An 18,738-nucleotide genomic window follows, 5' to 3' on the forward strand; every position below is an offset into this window, starting at 1 on the left:
AGATTGCATCTGGTCCTAGTAGGAAGGAATGGAATCAAGATTACTCAGGTCCTACACAGTCGAGCAGACTCGAGGGAAGCAATGTTAAACATGCCTCTGTATGTTAGCCATAGCCAAATATTTCATTGTATTCCTTTATAGGCTTCCTTCCATTTATAAATTTTGTAAATTTTATAGCATAATTTACAATGTTTCATCCACAAGCGACAAATTCTTCCTCCACCTATTATATTTACAGCCAACATTTTTATGTCTCAAATATGTGTTTTGTAAAGAAAAATTAAGGAGTTATTCAGTAAAGCTATTTACTTATTTAAAATATCTCAGTTTGTCTGACTGAGGATACCCCTAGAACAATCAAATAAAATGTTGGGTACAATTAAAATGGAGGATATAAAAACTAATAGCAATGAGGTTGGATCTCTTTGGGTATCTGTTAATGGTATTAACAGGTGAAAGCTTTTGAATATAACTTTTTTAAGCATCATCAGATAAAACTGATAAAATGAATTAGAAACTCTTCGGTGATATAAATAATTTTACTGTTAATGAGGATATAATAAGGAGAAAACTGTTAAAATGAAGTCATAAGGAAGCCTATTAGGGAAAATGATATTTTATATTTATTAACTTCTAATAAAGAAATGGTTGATAAGGTAAAGATTGAAGAGCATCTGAGTATAAGTGGCCATTGTTCAATTAGATTTAACGTTTCGCTGCTTATGGAGATAAGAAATAATAAGATTTTCACTCTAAATTTCAAAACAGCAAATATTGTAGAAGTGGGACAGAAGTTATTTTCTATTAATTGGACAACTGAATCAGTTGGAAATACTGAATAAATGTGGTAAGTATTTAAAAATTAATTTTTAAGTGTTAAAGATCGACATATTCCGTATAGAGAAAAATGGATGGTCGCAAATAAAAACACAAGATTGGTCTACAAAGGATATAAATTATAAAATTAAATTAGCTTAAATTGGCTCCAATGATGGAGTTGTGGAGGATTATAGAAAATCAAGAGAGAAGGTCAAACAGGAAATTAGGAAATAAAAAATATATATTAAAAAGGTTATTTGAAAACATAAGAACAAATAGTAGGGATTTATTTACACACATTAAGAATAAGCAAAATATTAAGATGGGAGTAAGTCTTTTGAAGAATAATACAGAAAGGTTACTATTATCTGATGGTTACGAGATGGCCTTTTCTTCAGTTTTTACTGATAAAGACTTAAACAATATTTCTCAACTTAAACAGTTGCTAGATGAAAAAAAAATATTATTACAATAATTCTAAGCTTGTTAAAAAATTGGGAAGTTTAAAGAATAATAAAGCTACTAAGCCAGATAATATTTATCCAAAAGTTTTGAAAGAAGTTAAAGATTAGATCTGAGCCACTTACTATTATTTTTTCTAAGTTCTTGAATAGTGTGCAGATGTTACAAAAAATAAAAGTTAGCTAACGTTACTCCTCTTTTCAATTGGATAATAAAAATTATTATCTAGCTTATTTCTCTTACATCAGTAGTAGAAAAAGTTTTGAAAGTCTGGTAACAGATGCTTTGCAATGCTTTTTAACAAAGTTTAAAATTAGGTTAGATAGTCAGCATGGTTTTACTAGAAAAATATTGCCTTACTACTTATTGATATTCGCAGAAGAGGTCACTGCTTATGCAGATGAGGGTACATGTGTAGTTGTGTAGTTTTGGTATATCTAGATTTTCCGAAATAAACAAGGTTAAATATTATTGCTGTAAGCGGGTGTGGGGGAGGTTGGCTCATTAATATCAGAAATAGCGTATGCTATAAGTCAGTGTTAAGATCTTTACTCTTTTTGATTCACACCAGTGATTAGATGAAGAAATCATCAATAGATTATTTAGATTTGCCAATGACATTAAAGTTTGGGGTTTTTCTGGATGTGAGATGATTGCTTAAGCTTTACAAAAATATTTACATTATTTGGTTAATTGGGTAAATATATAACTGTGAGCCTTGAGTAAAAATAAATTCAAGGTATTGCATGTGGAATATCATAATTTTAATTATGAGTATTATTTTTATGGACCTTAATGATTTTGGTGCTCTAGTTGATCAATCTCTTAAGCAACCCTGCAATGTGGTATTGGCAAGGTAAACAGAACTTTAGGTTGTATATACATAAATACTGTATACAAATCAAATGATGTTATAGTATTGTCATTGTATAAATCATTAGTTAAGCCATATTTGGAGTACTGTGTTCAGTCTTGGTTTCCTTACCTTGGAAAGGACATTGAATTGTTGAAAAGGGTTCAAAAAAGGTTTACTAGGAACAGCGTTTGTCATATGAGGGTAGGTTAATATTTCTGAATTTGTTTCATGTTACAAAAAGATAATATAAAAAAGTGTTGAGGGAATTCATAGTGTTTATGTATCTTTTCTTGTATTTAATGTTAAGAATGGTAAGACTAGGTGTTACAAATATGAATTTTAGCTGGGTAGAAGTCCTCTACAGCTTTATTTTATTTTAACAGGATTGTTGACTTTTGGGATGGAATGCTTTTAAGTGTGGTGGATTCAGTGAACTTAAGAAAGTTTAAGAGAAAGCTTGATAGATACTTAAATTAATAGGACTAGCTTTGAATTCATTCATGTTTAATTTAATTTAGAGGAGAGGATAACCAAACGATCCCTTGTATTTTTAAATATTACGTAATGTTTATTTGTTATGATGCCTGTGAATTTAATGTATACTACTGATAGTTCTACTTGCTTATAATTATTTCAACTCAGTGAAGTCAAATATTTTCTGCACTATGCTACAAGAAGCAATAGATAAATTGATTGATTGTTTGGAATTAAGTACAAAGCTCACCACGGATATCGAAACCCGGTTTCTAGCGGTGTGAGTATACAGACTGTGTCACTGGTGGGGGGAGGGAGTAGATAAAACCATATTGTTAAAACTACCAGTTGAAAACTCCAGGTAAAAACTATTGTTTTTCTCGTCACCATTTGCTGCTTTTATATCTTTCACGAAAACTTCACCAACATTTAAACGTCAAAATTGAAAATGTATCTTATTTGTATTAGCGAAAATAACAGGTATATTGCATTTTTCATTACTACCTTCCAGATCAGTTATCACAGTTAACCTCATACTAATCAATTATTCATGTTGAGATCAAATCCTTTGCCTCCATGGTCTTGCTGATGATTGTAATGCTTTTTAGAAGAAATACAACGCCCTCATAAACCATAGATCTTTCATACTTCTTAGATAAACAGGTGCAAAAATTTTAGTGAGTGCAGGATGACATGATTAATAGAGTTCTCATCAATTCACTAGATTATGAGAGTGATTTGTTTCAAAATGCTGGGCAATGTTTCATTTCAGAATATCCATTCAATGGCTCAGAAAGCAAGGAGTTGCAACACTCTTTCAATCACACAGCTGTCCTAACTGTTCACCAAGTGGAATACTTCATAGTGTGCATCAATTGATAGCTTGAAAAGCAAGGAATGCCGCTACCTTTCCATAAGCAAGTGCTCAATCTAACGATTGTCCGAGCTTTGATAATATAGAATAAACTCGACAATGTAGTTTGTTCATTATACTTAAGCCACTGCACATTGGTTTGGAGTGCAAGGGATCATTATATATTTTTGGTCAGCAGCATTCAAATTATCTGAGTGTCTTAGTTTTTGAGATTGAGCAATAATCATACACTGCAAAACATACATGTAACTTGTATTACTACTTAAGACTCAGAAAGCATATATCGCCACACATTTTCAGTCTAATCTTTCAACTACTTCACCATTCTAACTACATTTAATTGGTGCTCACTATTTAATCTGCTGGGGAAACAACTTTTAACTGATGAGGATCGACCTTCAGCAACACGTTTAGTTCTTCTTAGCTCATCATCTGTTGTTTGAAACATAACTGAGGCTGAGTTGCTGCGGCTTTTGCCAGTCTGGGAGTCTTGCGAAGACCTTCGTAAATTATCTCGAATATTACAGGTGTTATATTCTATACATGTGTTTCATGAACGATCTCTGCATTAATTTCTAAGCTAAAATGGGGTTTAGATACTCTGCTAAAATAAAACAATAAAATTATTCAAACTTATGTATATCATAGTTTAGAGGGAAAACAGCCATACGTTTTGAGGTGAAATTGCTTTGCCATTGTCAATTCAACTGACGGGCTTTTAAAGATTAACACGTAGTAATGGTGGCCGTTTGCACATGTCAAAAATCGCGAGGGCCCGGCATGGCCAGATGGGTTAAGGCGTTCGACTCGTAATCTGAGGGTCACCGATTCGAATCCCCGTCACATCAAACATGCTCGCCCTTTCAGTCGTGGAGGCGTTATAATGTTACGGTCAATCCCACTATTCGTTGGTAAAAGAGTAGCCCAAGAGTTGGCAGTTAGTGGTGATGACTAGCTGTCTTTCCTCTAGTCTTACACTTCTAAATTAGGAACGGCTAGCGCAGATAGTCCTCGAGTAACTTTGCACGAAATTCAAATACAAACAAACAAAAATCGCATGACTTCCAATTTAGTGTTTTAAATCTATTGTCTCAGCAGTGAATCAGCATGTTTCGCAATTCAGCACTTGGTCAGTCAACGAATCTATTTGAGCGGTGCAGAAAATAAAAGAAGTTTTCTTCAATATATATTTCAAAATTTACAATATTAGATTAGAAGAACGTGAATGTGACTTCTTATTTTGTTTGGTATATTTCTTTAAAAAAATTGAACTAAAAATCAAACAATATTGCATAGAAAAGCTTAAACTTTTCACAAGTCTGAAACATTTGGTGGATTAGTAGTTAAAATGAGTCAGCTAGCCTTTGGAAAGACTATGGGAAGTTCAGATTTGAGGTATTAACATTGAGAGCCTAGATTCAGGACACAGGTGGGATATAATGATTTTGTGAGAAATTTGGCTGTAAGTTTTTCATGTGACACACTTAATTTACCGATAATGTAACTGGTAACACCTGTCAATATATTTACAACTTGTAATGATCATTACTATTGCTCTGACAGCACACAGGAACTCCTTTCATGATATTTCAGAGAGACCGAAATTAATATGGAAGAACGCCAACAGTTAGAACCTAACACAAGAGAGTAGGCCAACAATTATTTGTGGAAACAGAGAGACTTAAAACATTGCAGTCATCCAACTTTGGCAGAATTTGTAAAACAACTGATAAAACAAATATGGATGGCCTTGGAAAAGGGTACATGATGACAAAGTAACATCTGCATCAATGGGATATGGACAAACTTATGTAAGTACTGCAGTGAAAAAGTATGAGAATCTGAGGGGTAATATTGTGAAAGAGTGTGAGATATTTGTGCAACTTGAGAATCCATATTTAGCTGCTTCTTCTGATGGTGTAGTTAATGATAAGTGGAGTGTAGAGGTTAAATATTCCTATGTTGCAAAGTATAAGCCATAACAGTAACCATCTCTTATCATTAGGGTAATACAGATGTGAAAATTGTGCAACACAAAACACAAAAATAATCTTGCATGTTAACACAAATTCTGAAGTATGCAATGCTTCAGTAAGCATTTATAAGTTTTGGGTAGTCCAGTTATTCTTTGTGTATGTATTATTTTTACTGTCTTCTTGTATGTCAAGTGCAAATATTTTAGCACTGAACTGGCTGCCCTTTTTCAAAACAATAGAAATATTGGCAGTGACATATACTTGGATAAACACGTTTTTGATGTTGACACCTTTGTTTATCATCAGAATATTACCTTTATCATGCAGCTTTCTTTATTAGAGTTCTTAATTCTATCACAAGTTGATCCATTAGATTCATCAGGGACATGTGTGACCAATCTTTCTGGACTAGCTCTCATAAGAACTTTCTCAGTGTTTCTCATCTTATAGTTTGTTTGGTTTGCTTTGAATTTCGTGCAAAGCTACAGAAAGGTTATCTGCACTAGTCGTCCCTAATTTTAGCAGTGTGAGACAAGAGGGAAGGCAGCTAGTCATCACCACCCACTGCCAACTTCTGAGGCTACTTTTTTACCAATGAAGAGTGAGATTGATCATCACATTATAACGCCCCCATGACTGAAAGGGCGAGCATGTTTGGTGCGATGGGGATTCAAATCTGTGACCCTCAGATTACGAGTCAAATGCCTTAACACACCTGGTCATACCAGGCCATTTGTCTTATAGACAGAGAAGATGGCTTGTCGAATTTGCCACATGAAAATTAGATTTATTGTTCCATAGCTTCATTAATGTGAAAAAATAAGCTGTTTTGAACAGTCACTAGTTGGCAATTACGCCTTCAGTTGCTCAGATGGCAGGCTGTTTTTCCAGAAATTTAAGCTTATGATTTCAGGCTTGTAAGGTGATGTGTAGCACTGCCTTTGTACATAAATCTTGCCAATGACTTGGGGGGGGGATCAGGAGATATTTTGAGTTGCTATTGACATCATGGCAATTCATCATCTCTGCATTCATTTGTTTTTAGATGTTGTCTTTTTTCTGTATATATGCTTCATTGCCAATTATAAATGTGTCAAATATTGGCTGGTTGAAGTTTTATCTTTTTCAATTGTCAATTGATTCTTCTTTTGGGCTGAGTTGTGATTGTTTTGAGTAGTTAAACACACATGGAATAGCACCTGGTTTTAGCTATCTTCTTTGTATTTGTATGACATCTTAATATCGTTCATACTTCAGACCTACTATAGATTTCAACATAAAGGGCAAGTATTATTGAAATATTAGTCTCTATCAAGTATAATGCATTATATAAGCATAGCCATAAGCCTATAAAAATTATTTCACAGACTAAGTCTTACTAAATGGAACATGGAGAGGGAGTGTATTTTGAAAATGGAATTTTTAAATTTGACTAAACTTAAAAAGGTCATAAAACAGGAATAAGTTTCATCAAATGCATGCATGAAAAGCAGAATTATTTGAGATTTTTTAAATATAGGCCTGTCATAACTAGTTTATGATACATAGGTGTCAGGCATGAAGTGACCTTGACAATCAACATCTTTCTTTGATTTTCACTTGTATTTTCTTATTATATGAAGCTAATTTCTAAAGAATTCTGTATGTGTAGGCCAGGAATGATCACCTCTCTTTAAACATCCAGGCCACGAGTAGTTTGAGGCATTTTTGAGCTTTTATATTTATGAAGCAATTACAAAGCACAACAACTTAATGATATTTATGAAGCAAATACAAAGGACAATAAGATGGCAAGACAAAAACATGAAGAATGCAAACATTTTGTTATTGGTGCCTTCTAGTGGCATTATTAGCACAGTTCCTCATTTACCACTTAATACAAGCATAACAAAGTTTTGAGCTGTCTGCTTGATTGTAGAAAAGATAGGACTGAATTAAATTTATAATTCTCAGATATTAGTCTTTTACAGAAGGCTATTTCAAACTATAAAATTATGGCTATTGGGTTATAGAAGTAGAGACGTTACAGAAAAAAGAACATTACAAGTCAAAATAAAAGTTCAGTTGAATTAATAAAATATCAACACTTTCACAGAAATTCTTATGTTGTATAGTAATGATTATGTGCTGATTCCTTTCTTTTTTTTCTTCTGATTTTCAGGTCACTATTACAGTTCAGGACAGAAATGACAGTCCCCCTAATTTTGTTAGTGGACCATACAAGTTATCTTTATTTGAGGATATCCCTTTAGGTCATACAATTATGACTATTTCAGCAACTGATCCAGATTTAGAAGGAGAGTTATCCTATGCCTTAGAGGCCACTCATGGAAAGTCACAGTTTGAGATTGATTCCACATCTGGTATCCTGGTTCTTCTAGAGCCTTTGGACAGAGAAATGCAAGAGTTTCATAATTTAATGGTTCAGGTGAATGATGGAGTACAAATATCAAGAACAGAGATCATTATTACAGTAAGTAGTGATAAAATGACATCATTACTCTGATATTTTATATCTAAAAAGTTTACATTATACCTATTTACAGAGTCATTTTTGAGCAAGTCACTGTTTCCACCTGCTCATACAACAGGATCACTTCATCATGTTCTTTCAAGATAACTGGAATCCCAACAAATTGTTGTAACAAATAGAAAAAATATTCCAAGACAATGTCTCACCTTTAAACACAGAAGAGCTTTATCCTTTGTGCATTTGCCTATGAGATTTGCATGTCACTAGTTTTAAGATAATTTCTGCCTAAAATTCATGAGTTTAAAATGAATTGCATTGGTGTATTATAACATCATCATGTGACAATAGTCCACCACTAATAGGAGGGCAGTACAACCTCCATGCACAGTAACTCCCTTCAAGCACTTACTAGTCTGGGTAGATTCTAGACCTTTCACTCTCTTTCTGCATATGATTTCTCAGGTATTATATATGTAAAAAATGCTGGTATGGATGGAGAAAGCACTATGTGGTGGAGCAAACAACGTTTTGACCTTCTTCGGTCATTGTCAGGTTCACAAAAAGAAAAATGTTAACTGACTGAAACTCTTGATTTGCTGGCCCTCAGACAAGATTCTACATTTGGGCATGTGGATAACTTCACAAATGTTCATCAGTTACGGATTCATCATCTGGCTAAAACACCTTTCTGGTAGGTAGTTAATGAGGATCTGGCCATTTTCTGTTCCTTACTAACACAAATCCCCCCTTTTCTTCTTCAGGTGGAGCAGGGGAGATTCTTGCCATGCACCAGTTCTTAGCTTCTGGGCTGGTAGACCGTGGAGAGTGTTAGTGACACTGTCAGTATGGTGGGTCACCACTCAAGCAACTGGTGTCTTTTTTTTGCAGTCTTGAGTTTTGTCAATTGAGTGGAGGTGTGCACATCCCAAATGATCAGATTGTTCCCTAATCATACTACACTTGTTGGCTAGTTAATCACTTTTGTTCATATTCTTGGATGGTCATTTATACTGTGACGCTTGGGACTTATTGTCTCTCTTCCTTTTACATTCTGGGTTTAGATAGTAGCCTCATCTATATGAGATGTAGTCTTCGTATGGACTCTCTTTCATTGGATGTCTCCCTCTATGGTCTTTTTTCTTTGGGTGCTTTCTGAAGAGAACTTATTTAGGTTTGATTTTGTAGTGTTTTTGCTACTGATTTATCATGAGATTCTAGCTATCCTGTATATGAGAGGTAAAGTATTGTCTTGGAAGTTAACTTATTCCTAATCTGAAAATGTATTTCTGATAGGTACTCACCTCCAAATGCAGTACTACTCAACTCCACTTCTGGTGCACTTTCTTCTTGTTTCATTTAAGAATGAAGTTATTTTGAGTGCAAATCTTTAAGAGGAGTTATTGCACCTGGAGGTTGTTGTACTCCTATTGGTGGAGGGATGTTTTTATATGATTGTCATCAGCTACCAGTGCAGTTCATATTAAACACATGAATCTTTGGTGGAAGTTAGCTCTAGGCTAGTGATATGCAAATCATATTGGACTATATATATAGCTATTCTTTATGCAGTGGTTAGTATTTATCAGAAATACATTTTCAAGTTAGAAAATTGTTGACACTAGTGAAACACAAATGTGACTCAAATGCATGGTGTATAACTTTTGCACTATTTTTTACTTCGTGACATATTTAGGCACATTATTTGCATCTTATGTATTGTTATTCTCACAGGAGTAGTGAGAATTGAACATTGAAGGGCAGAAGTAATCTGCAAATTAGGCAGTTTGATTTTTTGAAGATGACCATTCTTTGGGATAGATGGCTTTAGGTGTAGTGGATTTAAAAAAAAAGATTGAGAAAATGCAAAAGAAGACTTGATGAGTGTTTAGAATATGAATTCAGGGCTGGTTGTAGACAAATTAGTTCATTAAGAAATGAATAGAACAGACATGTTATGTTGTATATTGTGATTAGTTGTTTATTTGATTTTATTGCAAAAGTAATATTGTGTTATATAAAACTGTTGTATTAGTCAATTTTAAACTTAATTTTTTTATTATTATTTATAATATGGAAAATTCACACAGTTTTTAATGCTTGTATATTTCAAAGAAATATTGATGTTTTGACATAATATAAATCTGTATTTTTTTTCTTGTATGAATGAAAATGTGTTTACTTCATATCAGTACTATAGATGTATAGATCTGACCATAACATAGACTTTTGCACCTTATTAAAATACTTAAAGTTGTGAAATTGTTAAAAATATATTTAATACCTTTGTTTGGAGAATTATATTTCACAATATTGAGTAATAATTATTACCTTATATCAATGTATTACTATTTCATATATAATTTTATTTTGACAAAAGCAAATTCAAAAATTCTTTTGAGTATTTGATTGCTTAAGAAATTTAGTGTCATCAAGATATAACATCTAAGGGACAACAAGGAGCAGCCTGTTATTTTATTAAAGCTGTCCCATAAAATTATAAAAACAAACTCTGAACTACTTCTTATCACCTAAATGTTTACTGATGCTTTCCCTTAATATCCTTAAATCTACTCCACCCACCAATTTGAAAACAATCCATCTTGTTAGAAAAGTAAAACTGTCTAAACTAAAGGTGACACCTACCCTACCAACATTTATGGTTTTTCCCCTTGTTCCATTCCTACCATTAAATATGAACAACAATGAAGGATAAGTATTTTTATATGCAAAAATGGCTCGTTTGGGTTGAGAAAATATTTTACATAGACGAGCCATTTTTGCATATAAATTTCTCAACAAGTGGGTTTCTCGACATCAAGGATAAGTATTGTCATTTCCATAAATAATCTTGAACGTGTCAATCATATCCCTCTTTGTTTTGTTTTTTTAAAGAAGCATCTTAATCTCTCTTCATTTAATAACTTCTTTCATCCCAGGTATTAACATAGTAGGTTTCTCTTTAATGCTTTTGAACAATTCAATGTACTTTTTAAAATAAGGAGTTCAAGATAAGGCCTAATCAATAACATATACAATGAAATGATATCCTTTTTAGTCTTATGTTTAATATTCTTATAAATATGACCTAAAATCCTATTTGTTATTCTTCTAGCAATGATATGCTGTTTGATTAGTATGAGAGACTGATTAACTCAAGACCTATTTCTATTTGATGCTGTTAATGCCATTTTCATCAAAATTATATTTACTGCAGTATAAATTATGATAACCCATATTTATTATGTCTAATTCACTACATTATGTAAATCATTTTGTTAAGCAGTACTCTCCTTATAGCCAAAAAACTCAAGATTTCAATATTATGAGCAAATTTAAGCAATTTATTGGCCATCTCTTTATCTGTGTCTTTGCCATGATTTTAAGCACTGAGAATCTCCCACTTACCTACCTGTAACTTGAAAAATGAAATTATGAAGTAATCTAGTTTTGCCAGATTCTCTTTATAAAATTCCCTGCTTTTCTCCATCCTTCAACTTTTTTATCAAACTTGCCAACTTATCTCACACATCTATAATTTTTAACAAAGTGTAGCACTTTATCAACTAATGCTATCTTAAAATCCAGATACACCAAACACATGCCCATATTCTTATTTACACAAGCAGTAAGGAGAGATTTTTTTTCAAGTGAAACCATATTGACTATCCAATAAAATATTAAACATTGTGAAATGCCTTTGCAAAGCATATTCTTATCAGATCTTCAAAAACTTTTTTTTTCCATCACTAATGTAATTCTTAACATCCTTCAATAATTTCAGTGAGATATTATCTGGCCCAGGAGTTTTACCACTCTTTTAACTTCATATTGTTTAAGAAGCTCAGAATTAGTGTGATCATTCAATGCTTTTTCCAAAGCAACTATTCAGAATGAGGAATTTTGGTTACATCTTCATTAGTAAAAATTGAAGAAAAAATATAATTTGATAACTCAGCCATCTCATGACCATTAGATATGAACCTTTGTGTATCATCCCTCAAAGGTTCTACTTATGTATTAAAATTTTGTTTACCCTTAAGGTATTTAAATAAATCATTACTGTTAATTCTTACAGTTTTAGCCAGTATTTTCTCATATACCTCTTTTGATTTCCCAACTTCCTGTTTGACCAATGCTTTTGATTTTCTATGATCCTCCAAGTCTGTTATTATATTAGTTAAGTTAAACATTAAATCTATAATGCTTTTCTTTAATTTTATCCTTTATAGTTTTTGTGAGCCAACCTTACTTACAGTCACACTTTTTATTCTCAACACCCCTGGATAGTGTTTTTAATAAAACTAACTCCCATGTCGTCATTTGTAAAAACTGTAGAAAAAGTTGAATTTAATAACCTACACACTTCATCTTCCTATAAATAAGCCTTCTGCTGTTTTTTTTTCATTAAGCTCTAAACTTCATTCGTCAACTATTGACCCATAACTTAAGGTATTTATCATGTTTACTTTGCCATATACAATTTTCTTATTCTCTTATATTCAACATAAAATGCCTATTAGTTTATTCTAGACTGGTTTATAGGGTTTGTGTTTTTACCTTTAATTTATTTCATGAACTTACTTATTTTCTTTGCCTTATGAATGATCAAAAAACAAGATATGAACTGGATTACAATTTCTTTAAACCATAACATATGTTAAAGAATATTAAAATAAATATCTTTTTTTCAAACTCTTACCTCTGGAATATATATTATATAAAAATATTTGTCATAGAATTGTTGTATTTGAAGATAAAGAAAAAATAATATTTTCTTGAGATATGAAAAGTAAAACAGTTAAATTTGTAAGGAATCAGAATGTACAGGTTTGTAGCATAGAATCTATTCTATTGTAAGTAAAAAAGTAATTGTGCTTTAATATTCCTTAGGTTACTGACACAAATGACAATGCTCCCGAGTTTGAGGATTCAGTTTATTCTTTTGACATTCCTGAAGAGATTCAGAGAGGAGCTTCAGTTGGTCAAGTTTCATCAACAGATGTTGACATTGGTGTCAATGGGCAAATCAGTTATAGTGTTGTGAGTGACTGGGGAAATGATATTTTTTCTCTTAATCCACAAAGTGGTGTTTTTACATTAATTTCTCATTTGGATTATGAACAGGTAAAAGCTTTTGTTACATGCTATAGATGTAAAATATATTGTAAGAGGATTTTAATACACTTTAAGTATTTGGTACTTTAGTCACTCTGAGAGTTTATTATGTCATTTAAAGAGAAAAAGAATGAAAAAGAAATATTTTTTATTTCGTTTTTAAATTTTTTAGTATATATTGGCAGAGCTAGTCTTAAGGCAGGGCAGTTAAGCTAGTTTGTGTGCTCAGAGTTCATGATAAATTTAAAGAATGCATACAAAAACATTATCCTCATAAATATTACATGAATTTCACTTTCTCTGAATAAAAATATACTCTTTAATTAATTATGAAAAACTAAAAAAACAAAATAACACACAGTGAACTTTGCAGCTTTCCTTAAATATGTGCACAATCAGTTTAAGTTCATATTAAGAGTTTTGAAAGTTAATTTCCATGTTTTCAGATTTTGTGTATTTTTCAATCAGTGTATTTGTAAAAAATTTTTATTATTGTGATGCTGGTTTTTGTTTATTCTTATGCAGTATTGGTTCTACAGAAGCTTTATCTTTAATATACTTATTTATTTTTATCTATAAAGTTTGTGTTGTTTCATCATACTCTAAAGCATGCAAGATGAAGAGAAAAAGTTATCAATAGAAAAGAAATGTAACAATCTCAATGTGTTCATAAAATGGACTTTCCATCTGTATGGGTAAACGAAAAGTGACCATTTGTAAGCATACTTTCTCTGAAGAACCCCATAAACATCCACTGCAACATAACAAAACCTATTTCTTATCAAACCCAAAATATGATATAACTTGTACAGTGCAAAAGAAAATGCAACCATTAGTATTTTGAACAAATCCTCCGTACCCTGAGAAAGTGGGTTAGAAACCATAAATCTTTTATCATGACTACAAAAAACCCTTTCTCTGACATATATTGTAATCAACCTGAACACTGTTAGTGACATTATTCTTATTCTTATTGAAATGAGGTTGAAATCAAAGGCCAACTGAGAAATAAAAATGGTCTACTAGATAAGTATTTTAAACATGCTCACTCTATATGACATGAACCTTGACCAAGGTATTAACAAATTTCATTCTCTAACTGAAAGTCTTTTTGGAAAATATTTTATTCTTCCATTTGGAAATATTTTTTTTATTATTGCATCAATAATGTCTTGACTGTTATTACTTAATTTAAAATTCCTTTTAACTCAGTATCATAATTTTTCATTTTATATTTTTATATATTTAATGTTATTTGATTTCATTTATTACACTTGCTGTTAATAATATCACTCTTTTATTTCTCATGTCATTCAGTGGTTTTGTTGATAATTAATTTGTTATCATCATCATTTCTTTAACAATCACATATCCTTTAAACAGTTTTTATTTTAGAAATATTATTTTTCTTTTCTTTCCATTGCTTACACTATACATACATGCACATACAAAGCTATATAACAATTTTGGCTATGTTATTAGAATCATGAAGTCTTACTTCTGGTACAACTACTACATAATTGATAACATGCTTATAGTGGTCAATTACAAAAATCCACTTTTCAAAAGTGTTCAGTACATACTTAATTTGTTTTATTGTTCACAGAATTAGTTTGTGAGAGGATACTTAAATATTTATATGAATGAATATAACTAATGAGTTATTCTGGAATTGGTTTTGTTCATTTCACAAAACTTAGAATTTTTTTATGTTTAAAAAATCTTATGTTGTTGCAAATGTGTTATTACACTGAAATAATATTTTTTGGGGTTTAGGTTCAACACTATGTATTTGTTGTACAAGCTCAAGACTCAGGACAACCTGTGTTGTCCAGTACTGTTACTGTTTACTTTAATGTTTTGGATCTCAATGACAACACACCACTTTTTGATCCAATGAGTTACAGCAATGAGGTGTATGAAAATGTCACAGTAGGTACAAGCATCATTACAGTCAGTGCTACAGATTTAGACTCAGGTAAAGTGAAAATTATTTATATATTGAATAGAAAAGTTGACTTGAAAATATTGGTATAAAGTAATTGGTTTTTAACTAATTTTTAGATTTATCACAGGTGTAAAAATCTATTGGCTCAGTTGGGCTTTAGTCCATGTTTGTGATTTTTATATAAATCTGTGCATTTGGGTTTGCTAAACTGTCACCAAACAACCGTATACCTCACCATTACCACCTCTTACACTATGCAGCAGGACAAACTTTTAACACTCTTTATATATAGAAATACATAAAAATGAACGTGAAACTGTAGAAGTGATTTATTTAATGAACCAATAATAAATAATTATGGTATAGAACAAATCAGTATGGTAAGTTAGGTTAAATTAGAAATTTTTATTCTATTTCACATGACATTAACCACAATGTGATCTGAATAGTAATAGAAATAACATTTTTACAAAAGTGTAGTTAGAGAATACTATTATCATTATAAGAGTAACAATAATATAATACATATAGATAAAAACATTTTTTCCAAAAAGGTTTAGAAGTAAGCACTTAATATATTACGAATGCTAATCTTTATTTTTGTTGATTGTAAGCTGGAGAAATTTAGAAATTAAAGCTTCTCTGTAATATAATTCAAGGAACGAATTTAAGCATGCATTCTCACCATGGAGTGAAGATCTGTATTGGCTCAGAGAAGACTGTTTATCATAATTGAGTTGAAGCACATCTTGTTGAAATTTGTAGATCAAATCATTGTTCAGCAACATGAGTCTTTTAGTTATCTGTCTGTTTCACCAATATAACTTTGTGAATACTCTTTACATTGTAGGTTATAAACTACATTAGAAACAAATTAATAAAACAGTAGTAGTTATTTTACACTTGTAAGTGGATTGTTTTAGAGTTTACTATAGGGTGTGATCTCTAATCAAAAGACAGATTGTTATTACTGTATTTGGTATTTTTGTAGTGAAGTGGTTATTGGTCTATGGGACATTGAACATAGCTGTTGCTTTTAATTTCTGTTGAGTTTTGAGACAATGTCCTTTATGAACCATAGTTAAGAAACAATTTGTCTATATAACCATTTTGGTATCCATTCATTTCAAGAATGGATTTAAAATATTCACAGTCATCTGTTTTGAAACTGTTATGGCTACATTTCTCTATTATTCAAATTTACTCTCAGTTGTTTTGTTACTGAAAAGAAAATACGTTTTTTACATGTTACCATAATTCTAAATATTCAAGAAATGGCCACTGCATCTTACCATACACCTATGATGAAACCTCATCAAACCTTTTTTATATGTTAGGGCTTTTATGATCCTGAATTATTCAATGAACAAACTGGTTAAGATATTAATACTTAAACTGTTTGCCTGATGAATAACTTAGAATAATAAATTAGTAGCATTATTCCTACATATTGTTCAAATTCTTTATAAATATAGGTTCACTATGGTGATTAAAAGACAACTAAAAACAACTTACATTTCAAGTACTGAAGATTCATCTCTTAGAATTTTTAGGAAACATAAGTAGGCTATGTTTTCAGTATTTTAATTTTAGAGTTTTAATGTCAAATCAGGAGCATATACCTTGATGATCTAACTGTATTTTAGAGCTAGACTGCATTAGCAATAGTCAGTTGTTCACAGATTTTGAGTTTGTTAGTAAAGTACCATAAATTTTGAGTTTCTGTTTCAATGAAGTATGTAAGTACTGGAAAAATTTTCACAAGTAAGTATCTTAACATTAATTATTTTGGACAAAGGCCTATTTCTTGTGAAACTTGTAGAGCATTTCAGTTGAAAAACACAAAATGGCTTCCTTTCTTTAAGTGGATTGGACTTTTATTTTTTACTGAATAATGAAAAAAGAAACCTGGCCAACAATAGAAACCATTACACCACTTGTGTCAGGAGTGGAATTATTTTGGTAGAAAAAGGAATGGAATCTAGATTAAACTTTCAAGATGATGATTCATGTTTGAGATCAGATTTTTATTAGAAGTAATGAAATGTTGGAAAGTTGGTCAAAAACAGAGACAGAAAATCCAAAGATAAGTAGAAAGAGACAAAAACTGCAGAATATTAAGAGGTGAGAAAGAAAGAAGGATTAATTTAAGAGAGGAGCTACAAAAATGAAACATGAGATTTATAGAAGAATTGTGAATTCAGGTCATTTTGATGGAAGACAAAATATAAAATATGCATGCTGTAGTTGGAAAAACCATAGGAGATACACAGAAGGTTTACAATAATAACATCAAAGATGGTAAAAGGACATCTCACTAAAGTCCAGAAGGATTATAACAGCAAGTTTGAAGAAGAAGGATTACAACAAGTTTGAGAAAATACTGATGGATTATAACAAGGATGCAGAGTTAAAAATTAATGTCAATGCCAAAATAAAATTTTTAGAAAAGTTATTTGCAAATGCAATGATCAAACTAGGTACATCATTATCTGGACTTGTTCAAGAATTCCCCAGTGGCTCAGTGGTATGTCTGCAGACTTATAACGCTAAAAACTAGGTTTCAATACCCGTGGTGGGCAGAGCACAGATAGCTTATTGTGTAACTTTGTGCTTAATTCAAAACAACAACAACAATAACTTGCTCAAGAATTCCAATTTCAAATAAGGAATAGGAGAAGTTATTTGGTCCACTGCTGTGACTGTAAGACCTTTCTGGATTACCCCAACTGTACCACTACCTCATTAATTTATAAAATTTAGCAAGAGATAATACTGCTAAAAAAAACATCCCAAAAAACTATGATAGAAAGATATCACAGGTGGCATATCAAAGTGAATTTGAAATTATTTCCAAACTGAATGGATGGAATAGTTAATGACAAATTTTCAATCTTGTTGCTGACTTAAAATGAACATCTTGAACAAAATTAAGCTACCTTCCAGCTGGTGGCTGCCTTATCAAGCAGATTTAGAGTGCCCTATTAGAAGGCACAACAAGATGGATTTCTGTACATGATGACAAGACCTCCCAGTGAAGTTTTTGTATTTTCAGTTTACCTCCTATGGGATCTGTTTGCTGTGTTTTAGTGACCTGTGAATGGAAGGAAGGAATCCTAGTGGTTTAAGAATCCAATCTCAACACACCTCTTTGGCCTTGAATTCCTGTAGATGGGTAGCCTTGAACTAACCCCTGGAGGATAAATCTGTTGGTCCTATTGTGCTAAGGCTAACAGAGTACCAATATTGAGTGTTTTTAACATTGTGTCTTATGCTGGTGTTTGGGTATGATGCTCATGAAACCTTGACACTGCTGCAGTGTCCTTGTTTGGCATTATAGTGCATCTCCATGGTGAGGTCAGTGGGAACTGAATCTTTCTCATTGTATTATGGTTCCTCAAATCCATATAAAAATAAAATATTGAAAAAAAAGCTCATTTGTAAACGACCACATCTTAAAGACTGAACAGCAGTCTCTAACTCATTCTACATCTGTATCTTGTTTCCTCATTCTACATTCTTTGTCTGACAAACCTTTAGGGCAAATGTCTCCCTTTTTTTTTTTTCAGAAAGGATTAGAGGGGCTTGCTGGTTCTCCACAGTTCATCAGGAAACAACGTTTGTAGGAAATCTTAGTGCAAACATCTACACTGAACTTCTCTCCAGTTCTAAGATGATTGGGGATATATCCATTGAGGTTACTCCCCATGCTAATTTGAATTTTTCACAAAGGGTTTTTCT

The 18,738-nt window shown here is 31.8% G+C and overlaps 1 protein-coding gene across 1 annotated transcript in view; it reads left to right on the plus strand.

The window, feature by feature from the left end:
- The window catches only part of LOC143232763 (cadherin-related tumor suppressor-like), a 159,640-nt gene that overhangs the window by 77,234 nt on the left and 63,668 nt on the right, over nucleotides 1-18,738 (plus strand). Inside the window, exons 3-5 of the mRNA XM_076468580.1 lie at nucleotides 7,623-7,934; nucleotides 12,825-13,058; nucleotides 14,826-15,027. Coding sequence (XP_076324695.1) covers nucleotides 7,623-7,934; nucleotides 12,825-13,058; nucleotides 14,826-15,027 — 748 coding nt within the window. The remainder of the gene's footprint in view (nucleotides 1-7,622; nucleotides 7,935-12,824; nucleotides 13,059-14,825; nucleotides 15,028-18,738) is intronic.

Source organism: Tachypleus tridentatus, chromosome 1 (genome assembly GCF_004210375.1).
Source record: "Tachypleus tridentatus isolate NWPU-2018 chromosome 1, ASM421037v1, whole genome shotgun sequence".
Taxonomy (NCBI): domain Eukaryota; kingdom Metazoa; phylum Arthropoda; class Merostomata; order Xiphosura; family Limulidae; genus Tachypleus; species Tachypleus tridentatus.